The sequence below is a fragment of the Cynocephalus volans genome, chromosome 1, assembly GCF_027409185.1.
Source record: "Cynocephalus volans isolate mCynVol1 chromosome 1, mCynVol1.pri, whole genome shotgun sequence".
Classification (NCBI taxonomy): Eukaryota; Metazoa; Chordata; class Mammalia; order Dermoptera; family Cynocephalidae; genus Cynocephalus; species Cynocephalus volans.
In genome coordinates, this window is record NC_084460.1 from 244,712,239 (window position 1) to 244,726,104 (window position 13,866).

Sequence of the window (13,866 nt, forward strand, 5' to 3'; positions counted from 1 at the left end):
GGTAAATATGTAGAAATAGAATGGATGGAGCAAAATGGTAGGTATATGTTTACCAAAATCTATCAGACTTTTTCCTGGATTGATTGTATCCTTTTATATTCCCATCAGCATTATGTAAGAGTTCTAGTTTCTCCACATACTTGCCAATACTTTTTATTGTTAGTCTTTTTTAGTCATTTTAGTAGCTGCATAGCAGTGTGTCATTGTAGTTTTAACTTGCCTTTATCTAATGAGTAGTGTTTTGAACATCTTTTCATGTGCTTATTTGCCATCCATATTTCTATCTTCATTGGTTAAATGTCCTTTTAAATTGTTTGCCCAGTTTTTAAGTTGGATTGTTGTTTTTCTTATTATTAAGTTTTGAGAGTTCTATATACATTCTGGATATAAGTCCTTTTTCAGATATATGCTTTGCAAATATTTACCCTCAGTTTGTGGCTGGTCTTTTCATTCTTTTATTGTGTCTTTTGAAGAACAAATGTTTTCAATTTTCGTGAAGTCCAACATACTAATTTTTTATCTTATGTAGCATGCTTCTGCGGTTGTATCTTGACCCAAGGTTGCAAAGATTTTCTTCCATTTAAGTTTCATAATTTTTGGTTGTACATTTAATTCTTTGATCAGCTTTGAAGATTTTTGTGTTAATGTTTGTATATGGTACAAGGTATTGAATGAATTTTTTTGGCATACGGATATCCAATTGTTCCAGTACCATTTGTTGAAAAAGACTATCCTTCCTTCATTGAATTGACTTTGCATCATCATTAAAAAAAAAAAAGTCTCTTTTCCATATATATGTGCATCTAATTCTGGACTCCATTCAGTTTTGATCTACTTGTCTATCTTTGTGCCTCTACCATACTGTTTGGATTACTATGGATTTATCAGAATTCTTTTTCAAAATTGTTTTGGCTAATCTACGTTCTTTGTATTTCCATGTGAATTTTATAGTCACCTTGTCAATTTCTGTAAAAAAAAAAAAAAATAAGTAAATAGAAAGCTTGGCCTCTTTCCATGCCTAGTGCAGCCATGGCTCATGGTCCCAAGAAATATCTGACGCAGGTAGCAGCTCCAAAGCATTGAATGCTGAATAAATTGGTATGTTTGCTCCTTGTCTATTCACTTTCATTAACTTCAAAACATTTTCTGCTTTTCAGTTTTTCTTTGACCCATGGGTTACTTCAAAGTATTGAATTTAGTTTCCAATTATTTAGGGATTTTCCAAAATTTTTCTGTTTCTGTATTCTGTAGTGTTCAGAAAACATATTTTATATGACTTGAATTTTTTCAAATTTGTTCATACTTGTTTTATGGCCCATGATATGGTCTGTTTTGTAAGAGTTTCATGTGCATTTGCAAAGAATGTGTCTCCTGCTACTGTTTGGTGGAATAGTCTGTAAATATTTATTAGTTCAAATTGATTTATTGTGTTTTCAGGTCTCCTATTATTTTTTCTTATTTTCTGTCTACTTGTTCTATCAGTTATTGAGAGGAAGGTATTAAAACCTCCAAATATAATTGTAGATCTATTTCTTCTTGAGGTTCTATCAGTTTTTCCTTTGTGTTTTATTTTTATTTCATTTTTTTATTGAAGCATAATTGATTATACATATTTGTGGGATACATTGTTGAATATCAATACCTGTGTACAATATGTGATGATCAAATCAGGATAATTAGCATATTCATCATTACAAAACATAATCATTCTTTGTGTCCATTAACCTATATTTTAAAGCTGTGTTATAAATGTTCAGGATTGTGTCTTCTTGATTAATTGACCCTTCTGTCATTAGAAAATGGTCTCCTTTATTCCTGATAACATTCTTTGCTCTGAAATCTACTTTGTCTGTTATTGAAATAGCCACTTGAGTTTTCCTTTAATTATTGTTAGCATAGTATATCTTTTGTCTTTTTTCATTCTTTTAACTAGTTTGTATGTTTGTATTTAAGGTGCCTTTCTTGTAGGCAGCATTTAATTTCTCTTTATCTAACCTGACAGTTACTGCCTTTTCATTGGGATGTTTAGAGCGTTTATCTTCAAAATGTGATTTATTAATCTGGTTCAGTTTAAGTCTGTCATCTTGCTATTTGTTTTCTATATTTCCCATCTGTTTTTTGTTCTTATTTTCCTCTTTTACTGCCTTTATTTGGATTGATTACTTTTTATACCATTTATCTCCTTTGTTTTTTAATTACCAGTAACTTTTTGTTTTCTTGTTTTAAGGCGTATACATCTTTAAGTGAGTCTACCTTCAAGTAATATTGTACCTACTACGTAGTTTACAATACAATTCACATTTACTTACAGTAGCATGCTTCCTTCTCTCCTTGTCTCCTTTGTGCTATTATTGTCATTCTGCTTTTGCATATATTATAAACTCTGCAGTCTGTTATTTGTTTTTATGAAATGGTCGGCTATCTTTTACAATATTTAAATAATAAAAAATTCTTATATATATTTACCCATCTAGTTACACTTTCTAGTGCCCTTCATTTTATCTGTTATTTTACTGCTGCTCAAAGGACTTCTTTTAACATGACTCTAGTGAAAGTCTGCCACTGATAAATTCTTCCTGCTTTTGTTTGTCTAAAAAATTCTTTATTTTACTTTTGTCTTTTTAAAGATATTTGAAGCAAGTATAGAATTGAAGATTGATAGTGTTTTTCTTTCAGTAATATAAAGATGTTGCTCCACTGTTATCTCACTTCATTGTTTCAGATGAGAAATCTGGTGTTATTTGATGTTACATATACCTTTGTATATAATGTGTTTTTTTCCCTCTTCTGGCTGCTTTTAAGATTTTCTTGTTATTGCAGTTTGATCATGATGAACCTTGGTGTAGTTTTCTCTGTGTTCTTGTGTTGGGGGGTTGTTAAGCATTTTTGATTTGTGGATTTATAGTTTTCATCAAATTTAGAAAATTTTTGGCCATTATTTTTTAAAATATCCACTCCCTGTGCCCCTCTGTTCGGGACTCTGTTTACTCACAAATTAGGCTGCTTGAAGTTCCACAGCTCACTGCCTGCTCTTTTCATTTTTTTCCTTTAGTTTCTGTTTCAGCATCTTGAAGTTTACAAATCTTTCATTTTGCTTTGTCTATTCTGGTTTTAATTCCATCAAATATATTTTTTAAATATAATACCTTGTATTTTTCATCTCCAGATGTTTAACTTGGGTTATTTGATATCTTCTATGTCTCTGTTTAACTTTTTGAACATATGGAGTACAGTTATAATAATTGTTTTAATGTCCTTGTCAGCTAATTCTAACATCTGTGTTAGTTCTGGGTTGGTTTTGATTATTCATCCCTTAATGATTATTTTCTTCATTATGGGTTGTGTTTTCCTGCTTCTTTGTATGCTTGGTAATTTTTGATTAGATGCCAGCCATTGTGAATTTTATCTTGTTGAGTCCTGGATATTTTTTAATTCTATAAATATTCTTTAACTTTTTCCTGGGATGTACTTATTTGGAAACAGTTTGATCCTTTAATTCTTGGTTTTTATGATCTTTTAGGTGTGTTCAGAGCAGTGCTCAGTCTGAGATTAGTTGTTTTCCGTTACGGAGGTATGACCTTCTTGGGTATTCTACCTAATGCTCTGTGGATTAAGAGTTTTCCCAGTTGAGCTGGTGGATACAGGTACTATTTTTTAGTACAATGTGAGTGCTGGCACTGTTCTCTAATCCTTTTGGATTATTTCTTCCTCTGGTCTTGGGTAGTTTCCGCACTCACATATGCTTTTTGGTCCTCTGCTGAAGACTTGAGGGGATCCCTCTGCAGATTTCCAGGTGTCTGTCTCTCTCTGTGCTGCTGTCTCCTCTTCCATACTTTCTCCAGTGAAGTCTAGATGCCTTGGTTGCCCACAACTCTTTTATTTTATTTGCAGCTGGCCAGTACAGGGATCAGAACCTCTGACCTGGGTATTATCAGCAGCCACAACTCTTAACTCAGTCTCCTCAACTTAGTGTTTGCCAAGTTCTGCCTGGATTTTCTTTCCCTGGAGTGCTAAGCTAAGCTCACCTCCTTTGTTTGCTTTCTCTTAGGAATCACTGTCCTTTGTTACCCCATGTTCAGTGTTTAAAACTTTTGTTGTTATATTTTTTTTGGTTTTTAGGTGGGAGGGTAAATCCTAGTCCCTTTTACTTCAGTTTGAGTAGAGGCAGAAGTTTCTGTTCTACTTTTTATTTTATGCATTGCACTTCTAATGATTCTGTATAATTTGATTATGCTTCTTGTTAATTTCAGTTCCCTTCTCTATCTCTCTATAATATAAGCTCCACAATTTAGGATTTGTTTTGTTTTTTTAGTGATGTATCTGAAGCTCAGCACATAGTCAGTAGTAAATATTTGTTGTTTCATTATTGAAGGGAGCTAGAGAAGTAAGGCAAAGTTCCTGTTCCCAAAGAGCTTCACAGCACCTAAGTGACTGATGAACATAGTTGTTACTGTTTTCTAGTGTAGCATGGAGCAGAGAGGCTATTTTATCTTATTAAAAAATAATATTTGGGGGCTGACCCCGTGGCTCACTTGGGAGAGTGCAGTGCTGGTAGCACCGAGGCCATGGGTTCAGATCCTATATAGGAATGGCTGGTGTGCTCACTGGCTGAGCGTGGTGAAGACCACACCGAGCCAAGGGTTGCAATCCCCTTACTGGTAAAAAAAAAAAAAAAAAAAATAATAATAATAATAATAATAATATTTGGTTAAGTGTATGAGTAAAACTGTGGACCTTTAGCGATTTTTACTTAGCAGCTAATGGCATTAACAGTAACACAGACTTAAAAGGAGGAAGTGGCTGAATGTATATGGTCTTAGATACCATTTACTAAGCTCTTCCTGTGTGCCAACAATTGTTTCTTATTAAATTAGCATACTGTAGTATGCAAATTTTCTAGCTAGGGAGAATGACTAGTCTCAAACCCAGATTTTTAACCATTACACTTACATTGTAGGAAGTTAATGAGATTGTTAACAAAGAAGTAGATTTAAATTGGTTTGCTAAGTTGAGCTCCCTTAGCATAGGGATTTTTTATTTATTTATTTATTTTATTTATTTTATTTTTTAAGGTATCCTTATCTTCATTGCTTTACACAATTCCCGGCACATAGTAGCTACTTGTAATTGGAGAAATTAACAAAGTAGCCTATCAGGCATAAGAGGCAAATTAATAGTGTACCTAATATTGGATATACTGATAGAAATAGTTTAAATGTGTATTTAATGATCTGCTTCTGTGTAGGTAATGTGGAGGTTTGTTTTGTCACGAGAGTATGTGAAAACTTCATGTTCACAGTGTTCCCTAGCACATCTTAGATCCATGAATGTCTTCTCTTTTTCTCCTAATTTCATAAAATTGAGCACCAGTAGTCTTTTGAGAAAAAATAATATCAATATAGATTGTTCAAGAATGGAATTAGGGAAGCAGTGTAATATAATAGTCTGATAATCTTCATTTTAACATTTTTAGTCATGTATTTAAACTACTTGTGAGTGGTTATTAACCTCTTTATTAAATAAATATATTGAATATTTAGTGAAAAAAAATCTTATTATGTAATAACTGATGTCTTTTCAAATCTCATTTCCATAGTAGCAAGCTTAATTTGCATTGCTGGTGTGTAAAACCTAACAAATTATATTTAACCTAATAGGCTTCCAAATTTTGGATTACATCTTTCATACCATACTTAAATACACAGATACAGGCATAGCTGACATATTCTACATCTCTGCATGACTTACTTGAAAAATAGAGACAGTTGCTTAACTGGATGACTATCAAAATGGTCAACTCAGATTGATGGGTTTGAGTGCAGTAGACAGTGGGTATGCAGATGGTGGTGTCTGTACCATTTGACAGGAGATGGCTGAGTTTTTAAAATGATTTCGGTGGAATGGCTTTGGTGGTGTTGAAGTACAGGGCATCCATTCAACTTCAGGTGCTGTGCAGATGGCAAAGCCAAGCTAATATAGAAAAATGAGAAACAAGTGACTAATGTACAGGAATGCATGATCCGCATCACAAATAAATGACGGTATTACATGCACGAAACCTAGCCAGATGGCTGTACATTAAAACACATGACTCCTTGTGAGAATTAAGTACAGGCAATTTGCTCCCATTTTCTGCAGGCCTGCTGCATATTATATTAGGGTAGGGAGAACAAGAGATTAAGTGCTTTATTTATTGAAAGTGTTTAGGTGAAGTTGACAGTTACTTAAGCATAATCTGATCTCCCTAAGTATTTAAGTTGTCTCTTTGTGGAAGAAAAGAAGTGGGAGGTACAGTTGGCTATAAAACAAAAGGATGTAAGGAGTAAGATGTCTAGTGAACCTGTGGAAAATACAACTGTCTTTTGGCTTACATTTTTCAGTTTTGTAAAGTTCTCCACTTGGCAAAAAAATTTTTAGGACTAGTATGATGAAAGCACTTATTTTTCTATACAGGTTTTAATGACTTCAAATACCAGTAACATATGGGAATTTTAAGGTGGGAGGAGTTAATGTGTTGAGTGCTGTGTGAAATAGGGCCATTTGCACTAGTGAAATGTGAACTTCTTTTTTTTTTTTTTTTTTTTTTTTCCCAGCTTAAAGAAAGTGGTTACTGTACAGGTCATGAGCCAGATTCCTTGGAATTCAGCACTGTGGGAGGATGGGTATCTACTCGGGCATCAGGCATGAAGAAGAATATCTACGGCAATATTGAGGATCTGGTAAATTTTTTTCTAGTTATGATAATTGATTAGCATATAAAGATTATTACAAAGTGACTAAAAGCCTTTAAAAATTAAGAGTTGGAATGTAGAACCCTCCCCTCGAAGTATACCTTTTGGTTATAGTAATGTTGAGTATGTATAGTAGAAGCAATTAAAAGACACAACTGTGGTCATTACTTAAGGATGCCCTTTTTCAAATGACTAATATTTAAGCTTTGTAGATGTTTCACAGTATTCATCTTATTAAATATACAAATATTATTTTACAAGCTTTGGGAAAACTCAGCCTTCAACTCTACCAAGATTTTAGTCCATTTATTTAGGTGATGTTCTCATGCTTTTCTTGTTACCTTAGGAGATTTTATATTTATTGTCCTGAAAAGATTTTTTTCTATATAGAATTAAAGCCTGATTGAAATTGTTCTACTAAGTAGTGGTATGACCTGAGAGGTTCACACTATTTTCTTTTAGCTGATCTGGTACCAATTCACTGGTAGTTAGTGTGATAATAGTGTAACTGTGGGCACCCTTGTTATGATTAGGTATCATTTGTTCCATTTTTAGCTTTTCTGGTGGCTAGTTGTGCAACCCTGTGCAAATTGGTTCACCTTTCTAAACTTTAGTTTCCTCTTCTGTAAAATAGAATAATGATATTTGCTGTATAAGGAGTAAAGCACATTGAATAAAAACTCAGTCATGTCTGGTGTGTAGTAGTTGCTTCATAAATGTCGATTCCCTTATCTTTAATATTCTGATAATAGCGTAAAAGAATTTTAATTTATGAGACTATTAAAGTGATGTTCCTATATTATTCCTGGAGCTATTTAGCTTTGCTTTTTGAATCTAAAGTTGCAACATTTTAATCAGTATCTTGGTTGATTAGAATATCAAATCTTTAATGAAATATATTGGTTCTTTGTAGTTAACACCCAATAATTTAAGATTTTTGTCTGTATTATGAACACTTTTTCTATATTTACATTGTCATTGTCTTGTTTATATTCTTTTATTGAAGACATTTTTAAAAATCACATTTTTCTTTTTGTAATTAAAATAACCTAAATTCAGTTTCAGGGAAGAAAATTTGGTCCTTTTGCTATTGGATTGTTAAGATCTTCATCAGAGTTAGGCAAATATTTGATAGACCACTACATTTATTACTGATAAAGCATATAATTAAATCAGTTTTTGAAGATATCTAAGGACCACGGATTGTAAGTGTACATCTTAATGTACTTACTTGAATTAGTACTTATCACATTTTATTTTTAACTTGAATTTCTTTGCAATATATAGTGCCCTCTGAAACTGTTTTAATTTACATTATTTGCTTTTATGAAAAAATAACTAAAGTTGATATTTTTGAATCTATATGGCTGCAGTGGTACTCATGACAAAAATTAAAACTTTTTGAATGTGTTAATGTATTTCTTTAATCAATATTAGGGCGTATTTAGTTAAAAGTACAATAAGTAATTATGCTAATACCTTATTTAACTATTTGAAAAAAGTTGAAGATAGTTGTTTACTCTAAATTTTTTACATAATCTGAAGATTCAGAAGTCTTGAGTGCTTTCTGTATACAATGGGATAAACTTCTCATCTTAAATTCTGATCCCCACTTGTTTTGAAGGTCATTTAAAGGAATTTTAACTATAGTCTAACTCAAATATTTCTTAATTTAGTGAATATTTCCTCACTAAAGGATTTCCTGAGCATTTCTGAATATTCTTTCTTATGCTGGTGCTAAAGAGCTGAAGCTCATGGCCATTAGCAATGATCCATCACTTCTATGAAAGATGCTTTGCCATATTTTTCAGTTTTGAAGCACTGTTAGAAGGAAAGAAATTGAAACCTATAGTGACAAAATCTAACTAAAACTTCTGAATCTTCACAAAAGGAAATACGGTATGATACAGTAAGCATTTGATTTTTTAAAAAATTTCTGAAGAAAATGCTTCTTTTAAAATCATAACAGACAATCATAATAGACAATTTTAGCAATTAGAAACTTATTTTAAAAATAATACATACTTATTACAGAAGTATAAAAAGTCATTTATGCTGTACAATAATTTCTAATTCTTTTAACATCTTGATATTTATCCTTCAATACTCTTTTCTAGGCATACCACAAACATAGATGTATATCAATTTTTAGTATAAAAAAGAGAATCATACTGTGTTTAATCTGCTGTTTTAATTGTTATCAGTATATTAAAATATAAATGAATATAGGTTTGCACTACCAATTTTTAAAGAGTTCATGTAATTCTTTTATTGATAATTCATAGTTTATTAAACTAATTCCCTTTGAATGAACATTTAAATTATCCTTGATTTCAAAATTACAGAAAACAAAGGGGGAAAATACCCACTTTAGTAATTTCTTTGATGTACATTTTTAATCATTTTCTTTGGGTAAGCTCCTAGAGGTTTAATTGTTGGATCACAAAATTTATACATTGTAAAATCTTTGGATCCTTTCAGCCAAATTCTTCTGTAAAAATTTTGTACCATTTGGCATTACCACTAGCATATGAGAACCTTTGTATTTTCCTGGATTTTTTGTTTATATTTTTGTGTTTTAATTTTGTATTTCTTTAATTGCAATTGAATGTATACTTTTATTTATTTTTTTTAAATACGAGGGTTGTAGCTATTCTCCACCCCCCACCCCCCCCCCCCATAGTACCCTACAGTATTGGTTTCTCATGGAAGGCAATGTACCATAGTAAGGAAACAAACTTTATTTATTTATTTATTTATTTTTTGTCTTTGTGACCGGCCGCACCGGCCATCCTTATATAGGATCCGAACCCGCGGCAGGAGCACCGCTGCGCTCCCAGCGCCACACTCTCCAGGGTGTGCCATGGGGTCGGCCCTTGAATGTATACTTTTAAAATGTCTCCATTGACGATTTTAATTTCTTACTTTGTGAATTGCTTATTGATGTCCTCTGCTTATTTCATTTAATGATAAATTGACTTGCTTATCTGTCAAAAATCCTTTCTAAAAATGTTGAATTTTTACCTAATCATTTTGTGTTCAAATCTCAGCAACTATTTTTTAGAGTGGTCTTCCTCCCCAAGTGTACTTACTTTCTCACCTATGTGATGTACCAGAACACATCTCTCTCCCCGTCTCGTTAACTCAGTCACTGCTTCTTCCTCTTAGTCCCAATTTTGACCTGATCATAATTAGTATTTTATTCTTTTCACTCTCTTCTACTCAGTAGAGTTGAAGGTGGGGATAAGGCAAGAATAATTTTTTTCTTAGAATTCTAAGCATCTCTAGCAGTGCATGATATGAATAATAGTGCTTCATAAATATTGTTAAATAAATGAAAGAATGAATCTATTTATGAAGCACTAATAATAGTGGTTCATAAATATTGTTAAATAAATGTAAGAATGAATGTATGATCATTGCTTACTTTTTGAGTCCTTTAGTTCTTTGCCATATGGATAAAGTTCAACTAAATTTGATTTAGTTTAGAAGCGGTTTAGTTTGGTTTAGAAATGTGTTTTTCTATTCTTAAGATGATCAATTTTTCTAGACCAGAGGTGTACAATCTTAGAATGATTTTTCCCTCTTTTAAGGTTATATACAAATTTACCTTTAGTCTGAGAATTACTAGAAATGTTAGAATTCTGAAGGGCATCACAATTTATTATTTAACCAAATATTTTTAAAGTAGTGTTTCATATAAATATATATGAATGTGTATACATACATACACATAAATTTACTGACATATGTCTAGAATTTACATCATGTATTGTATTAAACAGGTGGTTCATATAAAAATGGTAACACCTAGAGGTATAATAGAAAAAAGCTGTCAAGGACCTCGTATGTCAACAGGCCCTGATATCCATCACTTCATCATGGGATCTGAAGGTAAACATACTTGCAAATTTATTATGAAAAAATGCAGGTTAATGACTCAGGTTTGTGAAAATCTGTGATATTGTGATATCAAATCTTTGAAAGGAAGACATGTTTTATATATTTAAGGAATGATGAATTTATTAAAGGTTTTATTATTTTAATTTAGTACTTCATAAAGTTTTTATTACGAGAACATCTTATTAAACTTCCTCTTACATTTTGCTTTTTTATATTTCTGGAGACAGCTTGGTCTTTTTATTTTTTCTTTTAGAGTACTTAATGAATTTTAGGAGAAATAGTTGTTAGGGTTTAAAATGTTTTGTTTTAATATTTTGTTTTATAGTATTCTTTAATCTTGTCAGAATTATCAGGAGAAAGGACTGATAAAGGATTATCTTATTGTCTTACTGTAATTATATCTTTTGTTATTTACTATTTGATTTTTAGAAGTGGAATTTTAAATTCTACTGATTCATACGTCTTTTAAACTTCTGTTCATCTATTAAATTTTCACTATGCAAGTGTATTTGCTTGGTTACTTGATGCTGAGTAGATTAGAATGTAGTTCTTCACCTCATCCAAAATATTTAATTTGTATACAGATCAGAAAAAATTTAACTTTCTTATTTCTATTTTGCAAAATCACTGTTAGGTAGAATGTGAATTGTATGGATAAGGTAAATATGGACTTATTTTTTAATTCTTAGAATTGGAGAGTGACATCCTTAAATTCAGAGAAATCAGATAAATTAAAATAATTTCTTTTTAAATTAGAGGAACTCATTACTCACTTGAGAAGGTGGTGCAAGCTGAGAAAAGATAGATTTTGGAAATATTTAGCTATGCTTATGAATAAAAGAATAGTTATAATAAACTAAGATGTAGCATAAATTTGAATCTTTGACAGTAACAACAAAGAGGGGGAAAAAATAAACTATGTCAGTTAGTTATATGATTGAGATCAACTGTTGGGCTGATGACTAGTGTTATAGTTTAGGTCTTTTTCATGGTAATCAATGACAGACTTTGTATATACTAGGCTAAATTACTGTAGTTAGATGAGATTTTATTTTAAATATGCATGCAAAATAGCATACTGATTTAAGAGCATGAACCATGAAGTTTATCAGATCTGGATTTCGGTCCTGGTTTCACCACTTTACATTTCTGTTACTTTGTATAAGTTAGGTAATTCTCTATGCTCGATGTCCTCAGCTATAAAATGGCAATAATAAAATTATCCATCTTCATAAGCTTGTTGTAAGGATTAAGTGAGATTATGCTAAGCTATTTGTAAGCATGTAGTAAGTATTCACCAAATATTAAACTTATTGCTCTTATTGTGGCTGTTTATTATTTTGGTATCAGTGACCTTTACAATTTATGGTCCCTTATCCTCATTTCAGTTTGTATGTGAATATAGTTATTTTTATATAGGCTAGGAAACAGTATGATTGAGAAAGTAAATTTATGTGAAATCTTATTCTTTCATAATATATATTTTTATCTCCTATTTTGAACTGCCTAAATAATAATCTCCTGCCTTAAATGTGAATCATAAACTTTTCCTTGAGCTTTAAAAAATTTTATTTTGCTATAATTAAGTCATTTGATGACTACCTTGAAAATATTATCATCAAAAAACTTATTTTTCCTATCCCACTAAGTTTCACATGTGATTAGCCACATTAAGTTTAATGTGTTTGTCTTGTTTTGTGTTATGAATTGTTGGTAATGATTTTTTTCAACAAGCAGCTTCCTCACATTTTAGATGCCTTAGAACATGATCAATATAATGAAAATTACAGTAAATATTCAAAGCATTTAAAATGCTTTACATTCTTTTTCTGTATATGGAATTTACTAATAACTTATAATGAATTGTTCTTTTAATTAAAAACAATTAAAAATATATCTTTATTTTTTAACCCTTTGACCTACCCTTCTTTTAGTCTTTGCTCTACAATTAAATAGATGAAATGTCCAGTATCAGTCTTTTTGTAAAGTTTTACCAGTCATCTTTTGGTTAAATAAGTATCATTTGGTAGCTTCCTCAGGAATGGCACATTTGTATATATCCTGAGTTCTGGAATGTTCTAAACTGTTTTTAGTGGCTATGATACCTTAAGGACACCTTGACTGGATATTTCTTTTTCTGGAGTTTCTTGAAAATGCCGGTCCACTGTTACTTTGATTTTGTATATTGTTATGAAGGAATATAATGCCAGTCTGATTCTCTTTGCCTTTGTAGGTTGTTTGCTCTTTTTGCCTGGAGGCCCTGAGGACTTTTTATCTTTATTGTTAAAGTCTAATACTTTTACAACTTAGAATTGATTGTCCTAGGTCATTTTGTCCTGGCATCCAGTGGAAACTTTTTATGTATAGATTCATACCTTTTATTTCTGGAAAGTTTTTTTGGATTGTAGTGTTAAATATTAGGGGTTGGTTTTTTTTTTGTTTTGTTTGTTTGTTTGTTTTGTTTTGTTTGTTTTTCCTTCTTAATTGTTTTGATTGTTCTTCAGGGACACCAGTTATACATGTTTGATTTACTTTACCTGTTTTCCATTTCAGCCACTTTTTTTCTGACCCTTTTTCTCTGACTTCTTTCTTTATTTCCTTTGCATTCTCTTGGTTATTTCCTTCTTTTATGAAGTTTTTATTTGAATCTATACTTTATTTTTCTTTGAATATCTTATAACTTAACCTTCATTTTTTATATGCTTTTTTTGTTGTTCTGTTTCTTTCCTGAGTTTGGTCATCTATTTCCTTTTGTCTTCACTTTTTTTTCGGGGGGGGGGGGTCATTTATGTTTTCAGTGTTTATATTTCTGATTCAAGGTATTTTTTCATATTCCCAATTGCTTGTTTGATCATATTTAATTCAGTTTGAAATGTTGTGTCACAGTTTTCTTTAGGATCATGATTGATATTGTAGGGGAGGGCTTTCATCAACAGAAATGCTTTTATTTGCTTTTTCTGACTTTTTTGTGGTAGTTTTAGTTTTATACATTTGGGCTACTTTTTTCTATTCCTTTTTATGACTTGGAAAGGGTTTCCAGTTTGAGAATGTTTTTTTCTGTCACTTCTACTCTCTTCTGTGTTATTTGTTTTATGAATGGTGATGTTTTTGGTGGGAAGGGGATGACATGTCTTGTTTCTCTTTCGTTTTTCTAGGATCTTTAACTTTTCTTTCTTATTTCATTCATTGTTTACTGCTTTGTCTTTAAAGAGTGATATATATGTATATATGT

General features: G+C 31.3%; 1 protein-coding gene across 3 annotated transcripts in view; it reads left to right on the plus strand.

Moving 5' to 3' along the window:
* Positions 1-13,866, plus strand: part of AGPS (alkylglycerone phosphate synthase) — a 141,764-nt gene that overhangs the window by 55,459 nt on the left and 72,439 nt on the right. For all 3 annotated transcript variants that reach the window (XM_063093734.1, XM_063093742.1, XM_063093752.1), the window contains exons 9-10: positions 6,594-6,719; positions 10,517-10,625. In XM_063093734.1, the coding sequence (XP_062949804.1) occupies positions 6,594-6,719; positions 10,517-10,625 (235 nt within the window). The remainder of the gene's footprint in view (positions 1-6,593; positions 6,720-10,516; positions 10,626-13,866) is intronic.